At 43.0% G+C, this 24,066-nt stretch overlaps 1 protein-coding gene across 1 annotated transcript; it reads left to right on the top strand.

Annotated features, from left to right (window-relative positions):
• The first annotated feature begins 1,513 nt into the window (after positions 1-1,513).
• RALA (RAS like proto-oncogene A) lies at positions 1,514-23,337 on the top strand. The gene is made up of 5 exons (XM_081931190.1): positions 1,514-1,609; positions 11,058-11,206; positions 12,414-12,622; positions 18,096-18,270; positions 21,449-23,337. Exons 2-5 carry the CDS (start codon positions 11,093-11,095, stop codon positions 21,569-21,571), a joined length of 621 nt encoding a protein of 206 aa, XP_081787316.1. The 5' UTR covers positions 1,514-1,609; positions 11,058-11,092; the 3' UTR covers positions 21,572-23,337.
• The last annotated feature ends 729 nt before the right edge of the window (positions 23,338-24,066 follow it).

Genomic DNA, 24,066 nt, shown 5'->3' with positions numbered 1-24,066 from the left:
GTATTTTATCTTTTTTTGTTTAAAATGATGTTCTTTGCTTTTTCTTTTTGTAACTCTTAAAATTTCAATAAATATCTTATTAAAAAAATAGACCATGGGTAGGCAAACTAAGGCCCGGGGGCCAGATCCAGCCCAATCGCCTTCTCAATCCAGCCCACGGACAGTCCGGGAATCAGCATGTTTTTACATAAGTAGAATGTGCGCTTTTATTTAAAATGCATCTCTGGGTTATTTGTGGGGCATAGGAATTCGTCATTTCCCCCCACAAAAAAAATATAGCCCAGCCCCCCACAAGGTCTGAGGGACAGTGGACCAGCCCCCTGCTGAAAAAGTTTGCTGACCCCTGTGTTAGACTCTGAACCTTCATGTAGGTACTGTCTTCTATAAGTGTTAAATAATAAAAATAAATACATGCATCATGTGCACGATGGGAAAATGGTGATCTGTGGGTGGTAAGTGGAGATTGACCCTTTTGAGCATTGTTTAGAATTATACCTAACTTGGCCTCTCCTTTATCCACCTCTGAGATGTGTTATCTTCCATGGTGCAACTGCACTACTGCAGGCATGTCAACAACATCCCTTTCACCAGCATATGTGGCAGACCTTCACTGGTAGGTATATGCAGTATACTGCTAACACAGGATGGAAAGTTAAAGTCGTCAGACTGTTGCTCCTACAAATAGTATCAGCATCAGAGTCAAGAAAAGGAAGAATAAAAACACTGCCTATAGAAGACCACTTCACAATAGTGTAGATAATTGACACAAGCACTTTCATGTCTATAGACACTACCTTAGCCACAAGATTAGTCTCTTTCCATTCCAGAGACACCTGCTTCAAGGGGTCCAGTTAATGCTTTCTCTTTTAAGCCTGGATACCCCAGCAGTCTTTGACTCAGTGGTGGCTGGGATGCTCTTTCTCTGGGCCACCTTCTCATGATCTGTGGCCTTCCCCACCATGGCTCTCCTTGCCCTCCTTGTATTGCTGGCACTGGAAGAAGGGAGCCAGCTGCAGCCCCAACATGGAACCCTCTTGCTTGCTTTCCCTCAGAGTCAGTCCCCCAACAGGGACCCCTGAGACATGTCTGGCCTCTCACCCATCAACAGACCCTACCCCACATTTATTGGCACCAGGCACTTAACAAAATTGTTTGCAGCTAGCATTTCTCATGCCCGAGGCTTGAAGACCACAGAGTGGCAGAGACAGAAAGAGAGGGAGATGCTACTCTGCATAGGAACCAAAGCCAGTGCTGGATGCACTAGCAGGTCAATATGGGAACTTATACTGGAGCCTACTGCTCAGTCCAGTATTGCCCAGCCTTTCTTAACCTTGAGTCCCCAGGTGTTGCCGGACTACAACTCCCATCATCCCTAGCCAGCACTGCCAGTGCCCCAGGGATGATGGGAGATGTAGTTCAAGAACACCTGGGAGCCCCCGTGGCAGGAGAGACGCTCCCCGCTTGAAGCCTTGGAGAGCTGCTGCTGCTGCCCACGGTGGAGAAAGGCTGCTCTACACTGACCGGCAGCAGCAGCTGCTCTCCATGGCCTCCGGCGGGGAGTGTCTCTCCTGCCACGGGGGGAGCGAAGCGGGGGCCTTCTGCACGCAAGGCAGGTGCTCTGCCGCTGGACGGCGGCCTTTAGCCTAGCCGGGGGGGGGGGACCCAGTTCTCCCACCCCCACCCCACGCCTTCCCGAGGCGGGGAGTCGTTTAATGGCGGACTGGCGGTCGGAAAGGGATACCTGCCTTTCCAGTCAGTGGCTCAACCGGCTGCCGCCCGGAGGGTCGCGGTTCCCGAGGCGAGCGGGGCCCGGTCGGAAGGCCTCCCTGGGGGCGGGGGCTGCGGGGATCGAGGCCGAGGCCGCCGCCGCCTCTCGCTCCACCCCGACGCCTCGTTCATTAAAACCCGGGCGATCCCCCTCCTCCTCCTCCTCCTCCCCCGGCGGCGAAGAGCGGCGGCTGCGGGCGGAGCCTTCGCCTGAGGCGGGAAGGCGGCTTGGCGCGCGGGGCCCCCCTTACCCCTCTCTCCCTCCCTCCCTCAGGAAGGGCCTGAGCGGCGCCTGAGGAGAAGCCGACACCCGCCCCGCCACACAGAACGGCGGCCGCGTCTCCCGCCCCCGAAAGCGGCCCGGAAGGCGCTCGAGGAGGCGGTGGCGGCGGCGGCGTTGGGTTGTTTTAGGCCCCGCCTCGCCCCCTTCCTCCGCCTCGGCTGCGTCGGGAGGAGGAGCGGGAGGAGCTGGCTTCGACCAGGGCGCGCCCGCCAGCCAGCCAGAGACTGAGGTGCCGCCCGCCGCCTCACCGCCGGCCCGGGAGCAGGCGCAGGCCGCGTCGAGCTCCGTCCCCGTCCCCGTCCTCCTCTTCCCCGCGCGCCGCTCCTGGCCCTTCCTCCTCAGCAGGTGAGACGGGCCCGGCCTGCCCTCCCTCCCTTCCCGGTCGCGCCTCGAGTTGGCCCCGGCCCGGCGGCGGCGGGGTGGGAGCCGGGCGAGGCTGCAAGCGGGGTGGCCGCCCTGCGCCCGGGGGAAATAATAAGGGTGGTGGGGCGGCCTAGTGGTCGAGGGCGGGCAGGCGGCCTCGGAAGGCCGAAGGGGTTTTCTCTGCCCGGTTCCCGCCCTTGCGCCTCCGCGGGGGCTCCCTGTCTCTGCGGGGTGGTGGTTGGGGGGCTGCTGGGCTCGCCTTCAGCAAAGGGGCTGCTGACTTTGGGGGGTCGCCTTTCGGCCATTATCTCTCCGCAGTGCTGACCTGGCTGGGGCGGAGGGGCTTCGGAGGCCGGTCTCCCGTTTGGGGCCGGGGGCTCTCCCAAGAACAAAGAGAGCGGACTCTGCTGGATGGGGCTTGGGGCCCCGCCGAGGTCAGGCTCCTGGTTCCCGCAGTTGCCAGCCAGGTGCTTCCAGGAGGCCGACCTGCGTGTGAAAGTGGACACGCAACACACACACACACACGCACGCACCTCTTGCTGTCTGTCATGTGTACCAGGTAGTGCTTGGTGCACTAGCTCTGAATGCACAACTTCCGTTAACCTGCGGTGGTTGAAGAACTGTTGCTGGATCCCTCCATCCCCCACGAATTAGCGTAATCTCTTTTACAAAGCCATCTAAGCCACTTGACTGCTTAATGTTCCCAGGCTAAATTCCTTCAATATGATGAAGTCAGGTTCCGGGTCCCTTCTTGAGACCAAAGGCATAATTTGTCCAGAGCATGGGGGGGGGGAGTTGCCCCCCTTCCACCTATTGCCCCCCTTCTATGCTGCATTGTTGTTGACAAGATCCAGGCTACTGCTGTACTGCTTGCTGGAATACTTGGGTATTGAGGACAGGATTATAAGCAGGAGCTTAGATGGCCTCCCTCCTCTGTGAATAAATGTTCCACTCCTGAGTCTGTAGGGAAGCGGAGCTTCTTGAAGAGGGCTGGGTGTGTCATTAGGCTTAGTTAGGCTGCTGCACTCAAGCCAAAGTCATCATGAGAAAGGCATTTTCAAAGTTTACAGGGATACTTAAGGATTTCATATACTTACTGTACTTGCTGACCTTAGACATGTAATTTGGAAATCTGTTCATTTATACAAAGCGAGCCATCCTAAGCGCAGGAAACCTACTCTGTAGATTCTGGAATTTGTACTGTTAAGTATGCGAATTTATCATAAGAAGTTATATGGGTGAATATCCTACGTACCTTAATACAGTTGAATTGCCTTGAATGCAGCTTTACTGCTCTTTCCCATTGCTGAAAGCACCTTGGGATACAAGACTTGCTGAGCATAAATTAGCTGTATGTAAGACATTATGAGTACAGAGCTTAGGAGAGTGCTTAATTACTGATGTAATTTCAGTGTGACTCCATTGTTTGCGTTCATCCTTTACTAGTTTTTTTTGTTATACTTGAGAAGCTGAGATATCATTTAGTTTGAATACCAAGATTTCTAAGTGTCTACATTCCCCCTCCCTTAACTGGGTCAAAGGGGGGGGGGAAGATTCCTTCTATATCTAAATTCTCATATGCTTTGAAAACATTTGCATAACTCCATTTCAAGCTAGTGAATTTTGTCTGTAGCTAAGTATGTTTGCAAATTCTAAATTACATATGCCTTGTAGAGTCTGTTGGATTAGTAAAACACTTCTAGCAGCAGATGCTTGGGTAGTGAAAACAGCAACCACAACCAGCACCAGACCACTGGTACTTGCTTTCAAAACGCTCAAGAACTTTTAACAGTAAAGTGTGCCCAGTTTTAGAAACTCATATATATAAGCTAATCGCCAAATGCCACCTTAAACCTAGGTTACGGTTGCCACAACAGAATGTCTAGGTACCTTTTTTATGAGTTTACAACTCATTAAAATATAAAAGAAAACAATCCAAAAGAAAACAAAGTCAGGCTTCAAGGGAAATATTTCAGATCCTTCTCCAACTGACATTTTGCTTTCCCCATATTTATTTACCCATTTATTTTATATAGCTGCCCCATAGCAGAAGTACTCTAGGAAGCCAGCGTGGTATAATGGTTTAGAGTGCTAGACTAGGACCTGGGAGATCAATGTTCAAATCCCCCCTCAGTCATGAAGCTTGCTGGGTGACCTTGGGCCAATCACAGCCTCTTAACCTACCTCACAGGATTGTTGTAGGGATTAACTGGGGGAGGGGGTGAACCATGGAATCCTTTGAGGAAAAGGGGGAGGATATAAATACAATAAATAAGTTCTTCTGCTTCCCTGCTTAAGAAAGCTTGGGGGGCAGCCAGGTGGAGATGTCAGTCATCAAGCTTGGCATCCAGAGATCTCCACGTGGTCACAATTGGACCCACGCCAGTAGCAAAATGCGCCTTGCTAATTTCTAACACTGAATGCCCCTACTTAAACATGTAGCTATGGGCATATTTGGACTGTGTTGCTATTTTTGGTTTGAAGTCAGTCACGTACCAGAAAATTCAGGTTGCACAGTTAGTTGATTTGATGCTCTTCTGAAACAAACCTGCCCCCTCTGCTCCCCCCCCAAAAAAAACTGTGGGATAACAACATTTGATTCAATGTTGAATAAGCGCCTTGCAAACCAATTGGAATTAATGCTCAGTAAATAGCCAGCTTTGCCCAACCTCCCTGCAAACTTTGTGTAAACAAATCAGGTTGAATGCTTAATAAACAGGGTGTCTGAAAGCAACCTAGCTCTCCATTACCCAGTTTCTAAAATTTAACAGTATTGTGTTATATTGAAGTCTTACAAGTTTGCACTGCACAAGTTTGTAGAATGGTATACCAAGTCTCACTTTCAGCACTGCCTGGTATTGACAGCCATGAGAATAACATGCTTTTAAATTATAACTTTAGCAACCCAGCAGAAATTCTTGTTCAGCCCATGATGAAATCCTTAATATCTTTTCTGCTCTCCATTACCACTTTAGAACAAATCTTATAACTTAAACTTTTTAAAAAAACCAAAAAGCTTGTGCTCCCCAAGACCTCATTGAATCAGAATTGTTGAGTTGGGAGCCACCTGTCTCCAGTATATGCAACATCATCTTATTCCAGTGTCCTCATCCTTTCGCCATTTTTGTCCCCTGGGATTAGAGTTCTCAATAAGAGAGTTCAAATTAACTAGCTTTGGCTACGTTGTCAGCCACACACTGTGAAAGGGGTAATAAAAAAAAAAGCAAGTGTACATCCCTGCATATGCTCAAAGCTGGAGATGGACAATGAAGGTGCCTGGTTGTCCCTCCGTCTTCGATAGGTGCTCAGAGAACCCTTTGGACAAAGACACAGAACAGACCTTTCCCCTCTCTCCAAAGAGTGTGTGTGTTTTTCTGTTCTCTGCTCCAAACTTAGACCTAGAAAGAGGAGCAGTTTCTTTGACATTGTGGTTGATATGAGATGTAGTATGTGATTGTGGGCAACACCCTGGGCCTTGTGGGAAGGGTGCATGTATGTCTTGGTGCTGACAAATTTGCAAGTAAGGCAGGCCGAAACTTGTTGAGCCCTGCATTTGGTAACAGTGAGAAAGAAGGGGCCCTACCAATGAGTTTCAAGAGAGCTGAATGCCAGGGAGAGGGGACTCTTAAGACCAACCAGGAGTTCCCTTTGTGTGGAGGAGCTCTACATTAGTGATGGATGGAAAGTAAATTTGGATCTGCTAGTAGATCTGCTAGTGACAACTCTGGGAGGGATAGGCAAGCATGGCATATGCAAACTTCTGTCTTATAAGTGTCTTCAGTGGGAAAAGAAGTGTAAACTTATGTCTTGTTGGAGAAATATTAGGAAAGATTTTTAAAATGTATTTTTGCTTCCCTGGGATCTTGTTTTGGGGGACCTAGAACGTGCTGGACTTTTGTTTTACTGATTGCTGTAGTTCAGCTGTGTGAAGTGTTCCAGAGCTGATGAGAACAGGCAACATTGAACAAGTCTCGCTAAAGGCAGGGCAGATATACAGAGGCAGCCCACCTGCTGTCTTAAGTCTTTAGATTATGAATTGTTAAATGCCCCACTTGCCCTCAAAACTACTTGTATAGAAGGCAATTGTGGGGAGAGGAAAAGCTGAGAATGCTTTGGCCCAAGGCCACACTGACTTCATAGTTAAGCTGTGATTTGAAGTAGTCAAGGCTCTATCAACAAGACTATGTTCATGAGTCTTGCTTTTGTACCACATCTCTAACTTCCATTATAAATGCATACATTCCTAAAATGGAAACCACAAAGAGATTCTCTTTCTGTCTTTGGCCTGCATTTAATTAATCAGGAAAATGCAAGGTGGAATAAGACATTGAGAGTTTCTGCCTAACACTTACTGTGTTGGTAATTGATCAAATTATTTTGCCATAAAATACATTTGCTACCGGGGGGGGGGAAAGGCAAGTGTCAGTTACATTGTCAACTTACTGCACTGGCTATAATGAATCTTAGACAAACTTGCCAGGAGTATTACATTTCTTTGTTTGAAATGGAGGTAACATAGTTAAACAAAGAAAATAGTCCTTTTACAGTTATTTTAAATGCACAAAAACCAGTATTTTAATGCCTTTTATTGACTTTTAAAATGTTTTTTCTCAATTTCATTTTCAGTATATAGTATATCTGTACTGGGCCTTGGATTTGTATGTAACAAATCTTTTCATTAAATTTATCTCTAAGCTAAAAATATTTCTATTAAGAGTTGTTAGTCTGTACCTGCCAGCAACAACATGGGGAAGTTGTTCTAATCTTCTTAACACTTACATTTGTGTATTCTAAACTTGGATTTCTTGTGAGGATGTGCATAATCCTGTGCTTTACATATTAAGTTTTATCCAAAACACTTTGTGCTTTTGTACAGATTGGTGTCACTACGTCCTTTCTTCCTATGAAGCTATTAGGGAGAACTCTCTGGTTTGTAATCAAACTGGTAAATAGCCCCCTCTCAATCTGAAGTAATGTGGGTGACTATGAGACAGAATGTCTTCTTGTTTGCTCCTTGGCTATAGGATACTCTCCATTAAGAGGCTCACCTGGTGCCTATTCTAATGGGGGGGGTGTCAGGCAAAAACTTTGTATTCTCTCAGGTCATTTAGCACCATTTTCTGTTACCAACATTTGTCAAATTTCCTTCCACTGCAATAATATTTCCATCTGGGTATGCTAATGGCTGTTGCAGTGAACACAGTGTGAAGGGAAGATGTCCAATAGACCGGCACCAGGGAGTTGCAGTGTCTTGGGATGAGTCACTGAGCAGTTGTGAATAAATACGTCCCATTCATGCATCACTTGTTGATTTCAGTAAATACCAATGTATCTAGGCTGTGGAATAAAATGTGAAACTGCCATTGTAATACATTGAAGGGTAGGATATAAATACCCATGGTAACTCTTAAACCAGAAGCAGTGGGCCTTTGGCCCTCCAGATGTTGCTGGACTCTTCCCCCCATTAAGTGTTTTGATAACTTAGTTTATTAAATCACGAACATGCTCAGACTGCTCAAGTGATGGAAGAACAGTCATACTGTATTCCTGAATGGTGAGGACATTTTCAGAGTAGATCGCTTCATCCCTGCCAAAAATGATGGGATTTGCTATTTTGATGGCTTGCTTTGGGGATGTTAGCAGGTGTAGCGGAGATGATTCCATTAGTAGGTATATGATAAATTGTCCCACTGTCTTGTGGTAATGATGCATAGCGGTAAAGAGACTGAGGTAATGTGTCTAGAAGGCCCCAATAGAAATCTCACTCTCCTTGGAGGTGGTGTTTGTCCAATTAGTTGGGATGGACTACATCTCCCTGCTGGGTACCTTGGAAGTCGAATGGAATCCGTTCCGGAAGTACTTTCGACTTCCAAAACATTCGAAAACCAAAGTGCGGCTTCTGATTGGCTGCAGGAAACTCCTGCAGCCAATCTGACACTGTGGAAGCCCTGTCGGACATTCAGCTTCCAAAAATAGTACGTAAACCGGAACAGTCACTTCCGGGTTTGCAGCGTTCTGGAGCCAAAACGTTCAAGAACTAGAGCTGTTCGACTTCTAAGGTACGACTGTACATGCTTCCATGTTGTGTGAAATGTCCGGGATTTAGGTTTCCATGTCCAGCCACTGGATCAAACCAATACATGGTCTGCTGTAACAGCACTAAGCTGTTGAGATTCACATACATTTAAGCAGACTGTTACTGAAAACAGCACTTTTACAGACTTTGGCTATAGATATCTTACTTGCATTTTATCCTACACTCCTGCATTGTGGCTTCTGTTTATGGTCTTTCTCATGGGTAGGCAAACTAAGGCCCGGGGGCCGGATCCGACCCAGTCACCTTCTAAATCCAGCCCACGGACGGTCCGGGAATCAGCATGTTTTTACATGAGTAGAATGTGTGTTTTTTATTTAAAATGCATCTCTGGGTTATTTGTGGGAAATAGAAATTTGTTCATCCCCCCCCCCAAAAAAAATAGTCTGGCTGCCCACAAAGTCTGAGGGACAGTGGACCAGCCCCTTGCGGAAAAAGTTTGCTGACCCCTGTTCTTTCTGATTACTTCTTATTGCCTTTAGATTTACCTTTACTGTATATAGATGGTACTGTTAAGAAGTTAGTAGATGTAGTAGACCAGCCGGGGCATGCAAAAGTGCAGTCAAGCACTATGGTGATGGCATTCTCTTTCTACCTCCAAACTGGTCATGTTACATGACTCATAACAGTCATCTCTTTGCAGAGGGTGTTTTATTTTGCCTAGTTCTTCACAATATGAAGGGAGGTTTAGAACTGTGGACGCTGTTTCCACTGCAGCAATGATTAACAAGGATGAATACTTACAAATATGCATTTAAAAAAGCAGAACCCTAAATTATATGTCTGGGTAGGCTTGCTTTAAAAAAAAACAACTTTTAGCAAGCATCTCAAATAATATATCAGTGGTACCGGCCTAGTATTAAATATATGGCACCTGTAAAGTACAAGTTCCGCAGATCTCAACAGTACTTTTGTATTGTAGTCCTCCTTCCTTGTAGCCGTGGGCAGCTTTTAGTTGCATAAGATCTTTAAGAGTCCAGTACTTGGCTGCCTCAGTTCTGAAAATATAACTGGTACTGTATACACTTTTAGTGTTTCCAAGCAAACTATCACAAAACCCTGTCGTCACTAATTTGACAACCTTATATGTAAATGCATATCCTATGAGCTTTGCATTCTATATAATGAGCTGGAAAGCAAATGTAAGCAGCCAAGTGTATAAAAAAAGTATCTATGATACCCAACTTTTCTCTTGTAATAAGCTGTGGACTAACAGAGATGCTGAATGTTAAATTCTTCTACGCCTAGAGTGGTTTAGTACATACAGCATTTTAAAGAAAAAATTAAGTTTTCCCTACAAATGCCATTTATCCATGCATATATTAAGCTGATCCTGTGCTTGTTTCCCTGGGGATAAGCTCTCTTGAACACAGTAGCACTTCCTATGCAAGTTTGCTGAGAAGCATCAGTCTGCATAACAGTTAAGTGTATGTAAGTCGAACTTTCTGAATAGTCCTTGTATCTAAATGTATATACAGTGGTACCTCGGGTTCCAAACACTTCGGGTTACAAACTCTGCTAACCCGGAAGTAGTGCCTGGGATTGAAAACTTTGCCCCAGGATGAGAACTGAAATCGTGTGCCTGTGGCAGCGGGAGGCCCCATTAGCGAAAGCGCGCCTCAGGTTAAGAATGGTTTCAGGTTAAGAACGGACCTCCGGAACGAATTAAGTCCGTAACCCGAGGTACCACTGTATTCATGAATTGGCTAGCTACTCCCTTATTGGAATTAACACCACTCAACTTGGAATCTGTATTAGAAGTGGAAATCTGTCATCAGATCTCTCAACACTTCCTTTTTTAAAAAAGGAAAGGGAAAGCATCTGCTAGACCCCCAGAATAAACTAGCATGGCAGAGGGGAATGTTTGTAACTGCCTTTCCCATTCCCAGCTACTATTTGCTCTAGAGGGAAAAACATTAAGGTACCATACATATGTGGTGTGTGTATGTGTGTACACAGAAAGAACAAACACGTGTGGTGTAGCAATTGAAGTGTTGGACTAAGACCTGAAAGATCAGGGTTCAAATCCCCACTTGGCCATGGAGCTCACTGAATGACTTTGGGCCAGTCTGTGGCAAATGTCTGAGGCTTACACTTACATTTGCCTTACTTAGATTTTTTTCAAGATACTTCAAACCATGAAGGCTAAATTCAGAGTTCACCCCCCTTTTAAAAAATAGGTGTGTTAGAGGACTTTGAACTAGTTTTATATGTGAATATGTCCACAAAGCAGAAACAACTGGAAGAGTTGTAACTCAGTGGTAGATCACATGTTTTTCATACAAAAGGTTGCAGGTTCAATCCCAAGCATGTTAATTTTTTTTATATCTAAAAGCTGAAAGCCATCCTTATTCAGAGAATAATTCTCTTTGCTTTATTCTGTTATGCTGAGCAGGTTGTGTTTGTATTACTGTAATTGTTTTTGAAGTTGGGCTAAGCCATGGGAGCATGCTTCTACTTATTTTGTAGCTATTGCACATTTTAGTTACTGAACCTCCTTATGAATGTTTAAAAATCCTTATTAATTCAAAAAAACATTTCTTCACCCAGGTTCCTTCTTTGTGTGAAATATCTGAAATCCAAAAATGGCAGCAAATAAGCCCAAAAGTCAAAATTCTTTGGCTCTGCACAAAGTCATCATGGTAGGCAGTGGAGGTGTAGGAAAATCTGCATTAACGCTGCAGTTCATGTATGATGAGGTAAGAGTGTGACAATCATTTTTTTAAAGAAGTGTGTTCTCAGGCTGTATATGAACAAGGAGTCTAATCACTACATTTTAGTTCGTTTGGCAACTGCTTCGGCAAACCTGAGCAGACTAGTTCTTTCAGCTGGAAAGATTTTTGTATGGTTTATGGCAGGGGTGTGGAACCTTTCTAACTCAATTGTTATCTCCCCCACCCCTTGCAGGCCAGGTTTGACACAATGTCAGGTGACTCTTTTTTGCCCACTGTTTTCTGCAGTGCTTTGAATTGGACTGCTGAAAAATCAGCTGATTGTCGGATTGAGCACTTCTTGCAAGTCAGAGATGCAGTTAGATTAATAAAAGGTTGTAGAATTTTGCCCTAGCTGCTGCTATATTTGTTTAAAGAGTCCAAGAGACTGACGTTAAGCAATAGTTTTTCAGTATGCTTTTATTTACAGCAGTTTAATTTTCAACTTTTAATTAAAATGCTATATTTATACAGTATTTGTACCTATACTAACAAATAACTAAAAATACAATAGTCATATTGTATTACAAATTAATACAGCCAAGGTAACAGTATTGTTTAGCTTGATTACATAGAAAGCAATATTTATTGTAGATACTGATTTTTCTACATTAATTCTTATTCAATCAAACCATCCACTGTTATGAATTCATAGTATTTTGGATTATTTAATTTCAACAAAGCTTCCAAAATAACTCTTTTGCCATTCTATAGGTTCATGCTGCTGGCTGCATATAATTCTCCACAGTTTAATTGATGACTATTTAGGATTGCCCAATTAACAAATATTTGTCAGAATTAAACTGGTCTTTCCTTTGAAGTTCCATTCTTTTTTCTCATTCCAACACTCCTCATGTTAACTTTATAGCAAATTGAACCTCTGATAGAACTTCATGTTATCTGCCTAAATATTACTGGATATTGCTGGTGTAGCATAATGGCTGTGTTTGCCTTAAGAGTTAGAAAGTTCCCTGATTACATCTTGCCTCTGCCATGAATTCACCAAGTGGCCTTGGACAAGACACTCTCACAACCTCTGGTCTCTCCCCCACCCCCAGGGCTGATGATGCATGTGAAACACTGAACATTTTAAAGTGCTATATAAATGTTACCAGTATTTGGTCAAGGAATGTTTCTTTAGAATCCCTGGTGGAAGTTACCAAAATAAGACTGACTCTGTTTCATTTCTTGCCAGTTTGTGGAAGACTATGAGCCTACCAAAGCAGACAGCTACAGAAAAAAAGTAGTTCTAGATGGGGAAGAAGTCCAGATAGATATATTGGATACAGCAGGGCAGGAGGATTATGCTGCAATTCGAGACAACTACTTCCGAAGTGGAGAGGGTTTCCTCTGTGTATTCTCTATTACAGAGCTTGAATCTTTTGCTGCTACAGCCGACTTCAGGTAATTGGATGTGTACGAGAGAAACTGGTTTGTTTTAGTGAATTCAGCATCTTATTTTTACTGTTCTAAATTGTGACTTTGTTCCATGCTTTTCTGGCCTATAATATCGCTGCAGAATATATGTGCATGGTTAGATAGTTAACATCAGCCTATACTCCAGGCCTCTCCATCAATAACATCGGAGAGTTTTAAGGAATAAATACCTAAGAAGCAAGGCCCTTGATGGGGATAAGAAACCACTATTATCATGGCCACAGGGATGGGATGCAGCTAAATAGGAATAGAGGGAAAGAGGCCCTGAATTAAGGATACAGATAAGGCAGACAGCTGAGGCAACAGTCCAAAGAAAAAGAACAACTTGCTGCAAGGTAAAAGTTGGTACTTTATGGCTACATTCCATGCATATTTCCACAATCGACATTGTGCTAGTTCACATAAAGCCCCCAGAATCAGCAGACATAGTTCTTACATAGCCTTAGCAGCTTAATATTGCATTTTTGTTCATCGTAACTGCTGGGTGGCTGCTGTCTGCTGAGTAATGCAGTTCTTATAACACAGATGCATTTTCAAGGTCAAACAAAAGGAGTTGGAGGTTACAGTTGGCTCAGTCATTCTAGCTAATTACTCAATAACTCTTACACAAATGTACTTTGTTTGTTCAAAAACAATTAAATCACCAACATAAAGTATCTGCCTCGCAATGGGAATCAGGAGCTGCAAACTGTTTGATTGATGTTTATAATACAAATATTGCATCATGGTGTAAGAGCTTCATTAAAAGAAGGCATGGCACACCTGGTATCTGAATAAAGGTCATATATAACCTATTTTTAATGACACAAAACACTATTGGGTTATTTACTATGTTGGAAATTCTTGGTTCCTGTTGTGTCCAGCATTAGCTGTTGACATGGCTGGGGATCTTTTTAAAGTTCTGAGCCATGAAAGATACAAGTATGTAGTGACTGCTGTATCACTTCTGCTATGCCATAGAATCAGGGGTAGAACACACTTGAATCATCTTGTGGTTGTTTAACTTATTTAAAAGATTTATAGTTTGTCTTTTATTGATGCTGGTACAAAGAGTGGGGTACCACAAAATAAATTACATGATTGAATTTATGTCTGAACAACAGTAAAACAAGCTGAGCCACAATAAATGAAAAATTAAGGCAGGTGAAAACAGTAGAGGCTGCAACAACCACATGCTTAAACACTTAAAATGCCTGAACAAACAAATATGTGTTAACTTAGAAAGGCTAGTTTACCTTTGTATGCTGTGTAATTTTTAAAAGGTAGAAGGAAGCTTAAAATGACTACCGGCCTTTCCAATTGTTGATTAACTCATTGTGTGCCTACTTGGCATTAAAAGGTTTTGTGTGCTAAACACTCAGTCAATATTCAGTGCCAAATATGGTGACTGTTCTCTTTACTGAATTGGTCACATGGGAGGAAGCAAGCTAGAGTCTGGCTTCAGGCTTTGCACAAACGAGTGCTCACGGTTTGCTCATGGTTTGTTTCATTCCAAGCATGCCACAACTGATAACTGATAACTGATAAGTCAAGGGTTATTTGGAGAAAAATCACAAGCCCAGGTTTCTGCATCGCAACAAGCCAGTTGCTTGACTTGTTTCTTCCCTTCTGCATCACAATCAGGACTTGGGAAGGAGCACGGTACTCCATACATTAAATCGTATGAGCCAGTGTGGTGTAGTGTTTAAGAGCAGTAGACTCGTAATCTGGTGAACCAGGTTCGTGTCTCCGCTCCTCCACATGCAGCTGCTGGGTGACCTTGGGCCAGTCACACTTCTCTGAAGACTCTCAGCCTCACTCACCTCACAGAGTGTTTGTTGTGGGGGAGGAAGGGAAAGGAGAATGTTGGCCACTTTTAGACGCCTTAGGGTAGTGATAAAGCAGGATATCAAATCCAAACTCCACTTCCTCCTCCTCCTCCTCCTCCTCCTCCTCCTCTTCTTCTTCTTCTTCTTCTTCTTCTTCTTCTTCTTCTTCTTCTATTATTTTAAACTATTTTGTGGTGTGCATACTGGGCCACTGTAAACTGAATCACAGTTAATAAAAGTTTCTTTGCCACTGAACATTGAGGAAGTGTTTGCTAGACAGCATATGATGGGCACAATTGGTATAGATTGCCTCTTCATTCTTAAGTGCATGAGGCTGGGTCTTTATTATTGTCTCCTAATCTAACTTCAGCATTTAATTTCTGTTAATTTGAGATCACAGATTCCACTGTAGGTTTGCCAAAAGTCCTCTTGAGTGGCAAGGATTCTTTCTTTAAAAATTAATTTTCAAGAAAACGAACAAAGAAAATATACGCTCCCCTAACAAATGTCCCTGTCCCTTCCTCTCCAAGATACATAATTTTTATGGGAAAACATTGCTCCAGAGTTGTACAGTGAGGGGGCAAAGTATTTGAACCCCTGCTAAATTTGCCCGTTTGCCCCCTGACAAAGAAATGACCAGTCCATAATTTTAATGGTAGGTTTATTTGTAGCTGTGAGAGACAGAATAACAACAGGAAAACCCAGATGTCAGAGACTGATGTGCATTATAATGAGTGAAATAAGTATTTGATCCCCTTGCAAAAGATGACTTAGTACTTGGTGGCAAAACCCTTGTTGGCAATTACAAAGGTCAGAGCTTTCTTGTAGGCGGCCACCAGGTTTGCACACATCTCAGGAGGTATTTTGTCCCACTCCTCTTTGCAGATCCTCTCCAAGTCAGTAAGATTTCAAGGATGATGTGTAACTACTCGAACCTTCAGCTCCCTCCACAGACTTTTGATGGGATTAAGGTTTGGAGACTGGCTAGGCTACTCCAGGACCTTAATGTGCTTCTTCCTGAGCCACTCCTTTGTTGCCTTGGCCGTGTGTTTTGGGTCATTGTCATGCTGGAATACCCATCCTCGACCCATTTTCAATGCTTGGCTGAGGGAAGGAGAAGCTCACCCAAGATTTGACAATACATGGTCCCGTCGATCGTCCCTTCGATGCGGTGAAGGTGTCCTGTCCCCTTAGCAGAAAAACACCTCCAAAGCATAATATGTCCCCCTCCATGTTTGATGGTGGGGATGATGTTCTTGGGGTCGTAGGCAGCATTCCTCCTCCTCCAAACACGGTGAGTTGAGTTGATGGCAAAGAGCTCGATTTTGGTCTCATCTGACCATAACACTTTCACCCAGTTCTCCTCTGGGTCATTCAGATGTGCATTGGCAAACTGCAGACAGGCCTGTACATGTGCTGTCTTGAGCAAGGGGACCTTGTGGGCTCTGCAAGATCTCAGTTCTTCACGGTGTAGTGTGTTATCCACTGTTTTCATAGTGACAATGGTCCCAGCTGCTCTGAGATCATTGACAAGTTCCTCCCGTGTAGTTCTGGGCTGCTTCATCACCGTTCTCCTGATCATTGCAACTCTACGAGATGAGATGAGATCTTGCATGGAGCCCCAGACCGAGGGAGGTTGGCAGTTCTTTTGTTTTTGCGAATTATTGCACCAGCTGTTGTCACCTTCTCACCAAGCTGCTTGGCAATAGTCTTGTAGCCCAGCCCAGCCTTGTGCAGGTGTACAATCTTGTCCCTGACATTCTTGGACAGCTCTTTGGTCTTGGTCATGGTGGCTACTTTGGAATCTACTGGATTGATTGCTTCTGTCAACAGGTGTCTTTTGTACAGGTACTGTGACGAACTGGGAATGCAGGTAAGACCTCTCCCTTACAGCAGGTGCTTCTAATCTCAGCTTGTTACATACAGTGAAGATACCAGGTAGCCTGACATCTGGCTGGTTGATAGGGGATCAAATACTTATTTTACTCATTATAATGCACATCAATCTCTGACTTCTGGGTTTCTGGGGGTTTTCCTGTTGTTATTCTGTCTCTCACAGCTATAACAAAACTACCATTAAAATTATGGACTGGTCATTTCTTTGACAGAGGGCAAACGGGCAAATTTAGCAGGGGATCAAATACTTTCCCCTCTCACTGTAAGTAGTGGATGCCACTGTAAATGATGTTCTGTTGAATGTCCAATAAAAGGATATCATGTCACTATGAAATCGTCCCTGTCCCTTTTTCCAGCTAATGCTTTGACTTCCTTAGTCAATTTTTCTGAAAGTGCTATAAACCAGTTTTTTTGCAAATATTCTAAAGACTTACAGTTGTGGGCAATAATTTGTTGAGCTTCTTTTCAGAAGGAAAATGATCAGTTCTTTGTATCGTAGATTGGCATTTTCATTCTTAAAAAGGTTGGAGTGCAAAGTGGCAAGGATTTTGGATAGCCTTTATCTAGCATGAAATTCATGTTGTAGGAACTGCCACAGGTGTGTTGGGACAGAAGCTAGTCTGTTAAGCAGGCAGTTGTGACATGACTGTCAGTTAGGTATTTGGGGAGTAATCATGTTGATAGTTTTATAGTTTGATATCAAGGTTAAATTAATCCAAATTAATCCAATGTCAGTGGTAAAATGTAAAGTCTGCTTCACTATCACTTTAAAATATTTCCCCTTTTCTATAAAAAAAACCCAATTTATGTATTGTTTCTGCTTAATAATTCTGAAAGTAAATATCTTCATTAATCTTGATAATCCTCTATAGCGCTACTTGGTCAGTATTTATTAATGTTAAACTGCTAATTCTTGTGTTTGGCTTCCCTTGCATTACCATCTCATCTTCAAAGTTATCCTCTTATAAAATTTATAACAGGCTCATCTGTTAGTCCTCTTTATGTGTGCGATCAGTTAACAGTTTATAGCTTCTTACTTGCTACTCCTTTTCTGACTGTTCTCCTGCGTAGGGTCTTTGCAAGTTGCATATTGTGAATAAGATAAGATAAGATAAATTTATTGTCATTGTCCGTATATACACAGTATACACAACAACGAAAATCAAACACCCAAAGACCGGGTTCACATACACATTTGCACGTATCTCCAACACTCTCATCCTATTCAGACATAATCTATAAAACATAACATAATCCAGAATATAACATAACCTATTAAAGGCATAACATAACCTAAAACCTATCTCATTCCTTCCTACTCCCTGCTTGCTATTTCTTGCAACTGGCCCTGAGATCATTATTTAGTGCAATCAGAGCTCTTGGATAGAAACTATTCAGAAGGCGTGTGGTTCGTGTTTTCATTGTCCTATATCTTCTGCCCGAAGGCAACAGTTCAAAGAAGTTGTGAGCAGGATGGGTGGGATCTCTCAGGATATTGTGTGACTTCTTGAAGCTGCGAGACGTGAAGATCTCATCCAGGGTTGGTAGTTGGAGCCCAATAACATTCTGGGCAATTTTAATTATTCTCTGTAAAGCACCAAGTTGGTGATAGCACATGATGGGTAACAGCAAAAACATGTTTATTGCACCAAGGTTGTATTAATGTATCATATCTGAAAAATCAAAGACCATTAAACTGCATGTGTCTTAAAATGTATTTTTTCTCTTCTCTTCAGAGAGCAGATTTTAAGGGTAAAAGAAGATGAGAATGTTCCATTTTTGCTAGTTGGTAACAAATCGGATTTGGAAGACAAAAGACAGGTTTCTGTAGAAGAAGCAAAAAACAGAGCTGATCAGTGGAATGTTAACTATGTTGAAACGTCTGCTAAAACACGAGCTAATGTCGACAAGGTAAAAGTTTACCGTTTCCCAAATACATCTTCATAAACCTCTGATTCCACTCGTTGCTTGTCAAGACTAATTATTAATGTTACCCTGACACTTTTGTGTATTGCTCATTCTTCTTGAAGATGAATGCTCTAACAGGTAGCTGAACAGAAGACATTCAAATGGCTCACTAATGAGTTTCGCTGGGGTTTGTTGGAGTGAAGGAATGGGTTTCCCAAAACCCAAAACTGACTGTGCATGCAGTTTTAAACTGCACCAAAATCCCTATTTTTCCTTAGCTAAATTGCATAAACTTTGAGCCGTTGAGCAAATGCATAACAAGAACACAGCTCTCTCCTTTATCAGTTTGTGACGTCAGGGATGACCCTGGCTGGTCTAGAGGAACAGAGCAGACACGCATAGACCGAAATCCGGGAACAACACCAGAAGCGTGTTCCCGGAGATGATGACCTCTTCCTCCAAGAGAAGAGTAGGAAGAGGAAGATCCTTTTATGGTCAGGAGTGCAGGAAGGAAATCCCTTTTATGGTTAAGAGTGCCGGAGCAGGAACATCTGTGATGTCAACCTGCGTGTACAAGCTGACGTGGCTGGGGAAGGGGGAGAGGGTGTCTGGAGGATATATATACTGCATGAAACTTCTCATTTCTTTGGACTTGATCATGCAAGTGCCTTCTGCTATCCGGAGAGCAGAATAAACTCTTTCTTTGAACCAACCTCGGTGTCATTTGACTTCCTTCCTCCTGTCCCGGAGCAACGCAGACCCAATCGGTGAACTCAAATAAGGCTACAGGAGTTCAAGCATTGGGCTTGAACATTCCCTCTTGTATGCTCAGCTGTAGAGAACATTTCCTGGTTTTTCAAATTACCATTTCCTATGATGCCTCGGTTGCTGCCTGTAAATCGCAATCCATAGTTTTAAGTCCAGTTTGCAGGTAAGTATTTCTAGTTCAGACATCGTGGGAAACTGCAACTTAACAAACCAGAAGCCTTATCGCAATCTGGTGTGAGCAGTGATGGAGCCTCAGGCGGGGGCATGGCTGGCACGCATCCTGGGGGTGTGGCGTGCCGCCTGCGGGGCGTGGCAGCCAGCGTGGGCAGGGGGACAGCTGCAATGGCACCCCACCGGGATCGCGCTGCAGGGGGCGGTGCACTCCCCCCAACCCCCTCTTCCTCCACCAGTGGGCGTGAGACAAAGTGGGGTGGGGGTGAGATGGAGTGTTGATGCTCATTCTCTAACAGACTATGGCCTGAACCTGCTTCCATTTGTTCTGAGTGGGATTAATTCCAGTCTCAGGATAGTAGTTGCTGGCGACTGTGTTGCCCCTATAAAGGGTGAAGGGTGGGTTCTGACTTACATTGTTGAAGGAGATATGAGCTATAATGCTTATAGGTAAAGTGGGGTTTAACAGTATATGGGCTACCGTGTGTGTATGTGTGTTAAAGTTCTTTCATACTCTTAAAGAATTTGATTATATACCCTTGGCAGAAAATGCTAGCGTCAGTGTCTTAATCTCTTTCAAATGAGATGGAAGGCAGTGGTGTAATTTAATCAACTCATGTTTTAATGATCTGGTACAAAGGTGAAAACTTCTTAAATCTTTTGTTTTTTAAAAATGACAACAATAAGAACCCTATAGTTTTTAAAACTTATTCTTCACTAGTTCTAAGTACTAGCTCTTGCCTTGCAGAAAATCTGCTTAGCAAAAGGTTAAGGGGCTTATTGGTTTAATATGCAAACCTCTCCTTTCTGACCTATATACAAACATGACTGCATAACAAGAAAGTCCTTTTTAAAAACTCAGATGTTAGAAATTGGGTCACAAAATGTAAGTTGGCTTGTTTACTCTGAGCAATGTGATACTGAATCGTTATTGACTCACTAGAATATGATGGACAGCTGTTTCCTAGAAGTTTTCTTGGCTTCTAATTTGAGCAACTGGTTCTGTAGCACTCAGGAATATTTTCATGCATTGAGGGTCGGTGGCAGGCTAGTTTGCATTTAAGCAAGATCATCCTTACTTCCATAGTTGGGTCACATGCAACATTGATTTACCGGTTTCTGGCATGTGACTTCATATCCGCTTTATGATTTTAGCAAGCTATGCTTAGCATGGCTCCCTTTCCATGGAGGCGCAGGTTACAACAACAGCCAAGGTGACATTTTTTCACCTTCGCCGCATCAAGCAGTTGGTCCCTTACCTTTCCTGCCCCGACCTGGCCACAGTGATCCATGTGACAGTCATCTCCAAGCTTGACTACTGTAATTCGCTCTACGCGGGGCTGCCTTTGAAGCTGTCCCAGAAACTCCAGCTGGTGCAGAATGCTGCAGCGAGGCTCTTCACGGGGTCTCTGCCATGGGAGCATATTCACCCAGTGCTTTTCAAGCTGCACTGGCTCCCGGTGGAGTACAGGGTCAGATTTAAGGTGCTGCTTTTGACCTTGAAAGTCCTTCACGGCCTAGGACCCTCGTACCTACGGGACCGCCTCTCCTGGTATGCCCCACGGAGGACCTTAAGGTCCATATATAGCAACACCCCAGTGGTCCCGGGCCCTAAGGAAGTTAGATTGGCTTCAACCAGAGCCAGGGCCTTTTCAACTCTGGCTCCAGCCTGGTGGAATGCTCTGCCTCATGAGACCAGGGCCCTGCAGGATCTGATTTCTTCTGCAGGGCCTGTAAGACAGAGTTGTTCCGCCTGGCCTTTGGCTTGGAGCCAATTTGATTCTCTCCCTCTTTCCTTTTTCTTTTCCTTCTCCTCCTGCGATGAGGCTACATTTTAATATTTTAATGTTTCAATATTTTAATGCTGAATTTTAATTTTGTTTTTAAGTTGTAATCATTCAACTTGTTTTTATTATTGCTTGTAAGCTGCTCTGAGTCCGGCCTTGGCTGGGGAGGGCGGGGTATAAATAAAAATTATTATTATTATTATTATTATTACTACTTACATTATTAACAGCAGGTCTGAATAGATATATTTTTGTTTTCTTTCTACTTTCTATAGAATTCTGTTAAAGAAAAATATGAAAACAGTTTTAACCCTACAATACATTACCACTCATAGCTGAAAAGGAATGAAGCAGAACCTCTTGGTTTACTTTACTTAATAGCCTAAAAATGCAGGCTTTGATTAATGTAGCACATGTTTGCACACATGTACTAACACTTGCATTTTTCTTTCTAGGTATTTTTTGATTTAATGCGAGAAATCAGAGCAAGAAAGATGGAAGACAGCAAAGAAAAGAATGGAAAAAAGAAAAGGAAAAGCCTAGCCAAGAGAATCAGAGAAAGATGTTGCATTTTATAATCAAAGTTCCAAACTCTCATCATCCCCTGATCATACTAATAAAATCCATAACTTATAGCATGCCATTTGGAGGCTCCTATGACTGAAATTACTCTTAACAGTTTGGAAATTGTAATGTACCACTTAAAGCATGAATTGGGACAGCACTGAAAGTCTTTCACTGAAAAAGTTTAGTGTGGCTTCAAGAGAAGCAGAATTCAACCCATTTCATAACTTGCTGCCTCTCACCATGGTTCTTCTGAATGTAGAGGGGTTTTTTTCATGGGCAGTCCGTCTTGAACTGTAAACAAAGCATTACTTTCTATCATTTCTCCTAAAGCATACAGTTTTCTATCACCCAAACTTCACTTTGTCTTCTACTGCCTTGGAAACTACAGCAGTGGTCAAAACTAAGCAAAGGTAGTGTATATATGCTCTTTTTTTTTGCAGTTATAAGAATATGCAAATTAGAGAAGAGAAACGAGCTCTGTTCTCTGCTTCTATTGGAAGTCATTTATACATGGAATTAGCTTAGACAAATGGTATAAACTCATGAGTATATTTGAATATGCCTTAATTTAAAAAAAAAACAACTTAAAAAAGTTAACGTAGTTAAGGGTGTATCTTCCTTGTGATGCACTGAGGTGTGTGCATCACTGTGAAAGTATATCCTTCAGTGTGGAGTGCAGTTTTTGTGAGCAATTTTGCTAACTAGCTGTGTGCTAGCAGTATCTCTGATCAGAAAAGTGTGCCATACTCTGGGTCTTTAATAATCCAGAGCATACTATTAACCTGTGATTCAATGAAGATTGCTTTTGCTTACAGTGGAAGGGCCGTCATATACATCTAAGATTGAATATAAAAAGAGGGTGGAGCGCATTTCAGTCAGAAGTGGTCACGTATTTCTTAATGCACAGATATTGACACTGCCCTTTGGTAACTACTTAATTTGGGTAAGGTATCTTCCTAGGGTTGGGGCACAGTGTGGGACAAATAGTTGCTGGTAGATGTGTTCTTAGAGCACAAATTGATCTTGCTCTTAGGGCTGCCTGGAAAATATAAATTTTCCATTTTTCTGTGCTGCTCCTGTCTAAGGCTTTGGAAATGTTAGCTATGCATTACCTAATGGGAAAGCATTATAGCTACTTTTTCTGATATCAGTCAAACACCCCACTATACTTTGCAGTATGGAAATATTGGCCATGTGCTTCCATAATCCCTCATTGATACACTAAAATGTATTGCCCTTTACTGTTCTGCTTTTTGAAATATAATTAGTACATTTAGTATGTGGAATTGAAAGATAAAGCACTATCTGAGGCTTTTAAGTTTCTTGGGTGTAGGTGTAAAGGTTAGATCAGTTACAAAAAACACTTTTTTATATACATGTGTGAATTTATGAAATGACAGTTCAAGATGTGTCTGAGCAAACTAGACAACACATATTTAACATGCTAACAAGTAGACATTAGGAATGTGGCTGTTTAGAGAACACTTGTTTATCAAAACTTTTTGTATGTACATTCTCCTGTAGACGCTACCTTGTGCAGAATTAGTTCTTGATGTGCCTGGCCAAGCAGATTGGTCCTCATCTTATTGTGTATTTGTTTTCAGTCTGTCTAACCAGGGAGTTTAACCACTAACATTGATGTTTGTGTAATGGGAACCAAGGTGTTATGAAGCCAATGGACACAGAGAAACTATTGTCATAGGCTGATGCCTTACCAGATTCTTTTTATTTGCTATTTGAGCCATTGACTATGAATAAACTTTCATTTTTAAAAAAATATTTTGTGGAATGCTAATTACAAAACTTTCATTCCAGATGAGTGACTTTACCATTGCTTCTGTTAAATTTTTCCTGTACAGTGGTACCTTAGTTGTCGAACAAATTGGCTCCTGAACGTCGCAAACCCAAAAGGGAGTGTTCTGGTTTGCAAAAATTCTTTGGAAGCCAAGCATCCAATGCAGCTTACATGACTTCTGATTGCCTGCAGGAAGTTCTTGCAACCAATTGGAAGCCACGCCTTGGTTTGCGAACCATTCTGGGAGTTGAACAGACTCCCAGAACAGATTAAATTTGAGAACCAAGGTACCACTTTATATAAATTGGATTTCCTAACTTGTTAAAGTCCAGGAATCTGCACAACTGAGATTATATTGTTGATGCCTCACAAATGGAAGTCTGCATTGAAAGTGTGATTGTTGGGCAAATTAGTAATCACAGAGCTGTGTGAAAGTAACCTATTACTAATCCGATGCACTGTAGAACTTTGTGCCCTGTGGCCATTTCCCACTTTCCCTACTCCCACCTTAGTTCTTGCCAAAACAGCGCACTAATCCAAATGTTGCAGTTGGAACAAATGGCATATTAATACAAATATGTCCTGACTCTTTTTCTCTGAAACATGCTCCAGCTTTGGTTGAAAAGGGTCAGAGCAGATAGTGATAGATAGGGACCAAACAGAACTACAGTGGTACCTCGGGATGCGAACGGGATCCGTTCTGGAGCCCCG

This window comes from Podarcis melisellensis (assembly GCF_964234715.1).
Source record: "Podarcis melisellensis genome assembly, chromosome: 12".
Lineage (NCBI taxonomy): Eukaryota > Metazoa > Chordata > Lepidosauria > Squamata > Lacertidae > Podarcis > Podarcis melisellensis.
Note: the sequence above shows the minus strand (reverse complement) of the source record. Positions and strands in the feature narration are given on the sequence as shown.

What these genes read in the sequence shown, in the direction of transcription:
- RALA (XM_081931190.1), top strand. Translation starts at nt 11,093, where the DNA reads ATGGCAGCAAATAAGCCCAAAAGTCAAAATTCTTTGGCTCTGCACAAA. An exon ending in TGCAGTTCATGTATGATGAG is followed by an intron (nt 11,207 to 12,413) that starts GTAAGAGTGTGA and finishes ATTTCTTGCCAG; the next exon opens with TTTGTGGAAGACTATGAGCC. An exon ending in CACGAGCTAATGTCGACAAG is followed by an intron (nt 18,271 to 21,448) that starts GTAAAAGTTTAC and finishes TTTTCTTTCTAG; the next exon opens with GTATTTTTTGATTTAATGCG.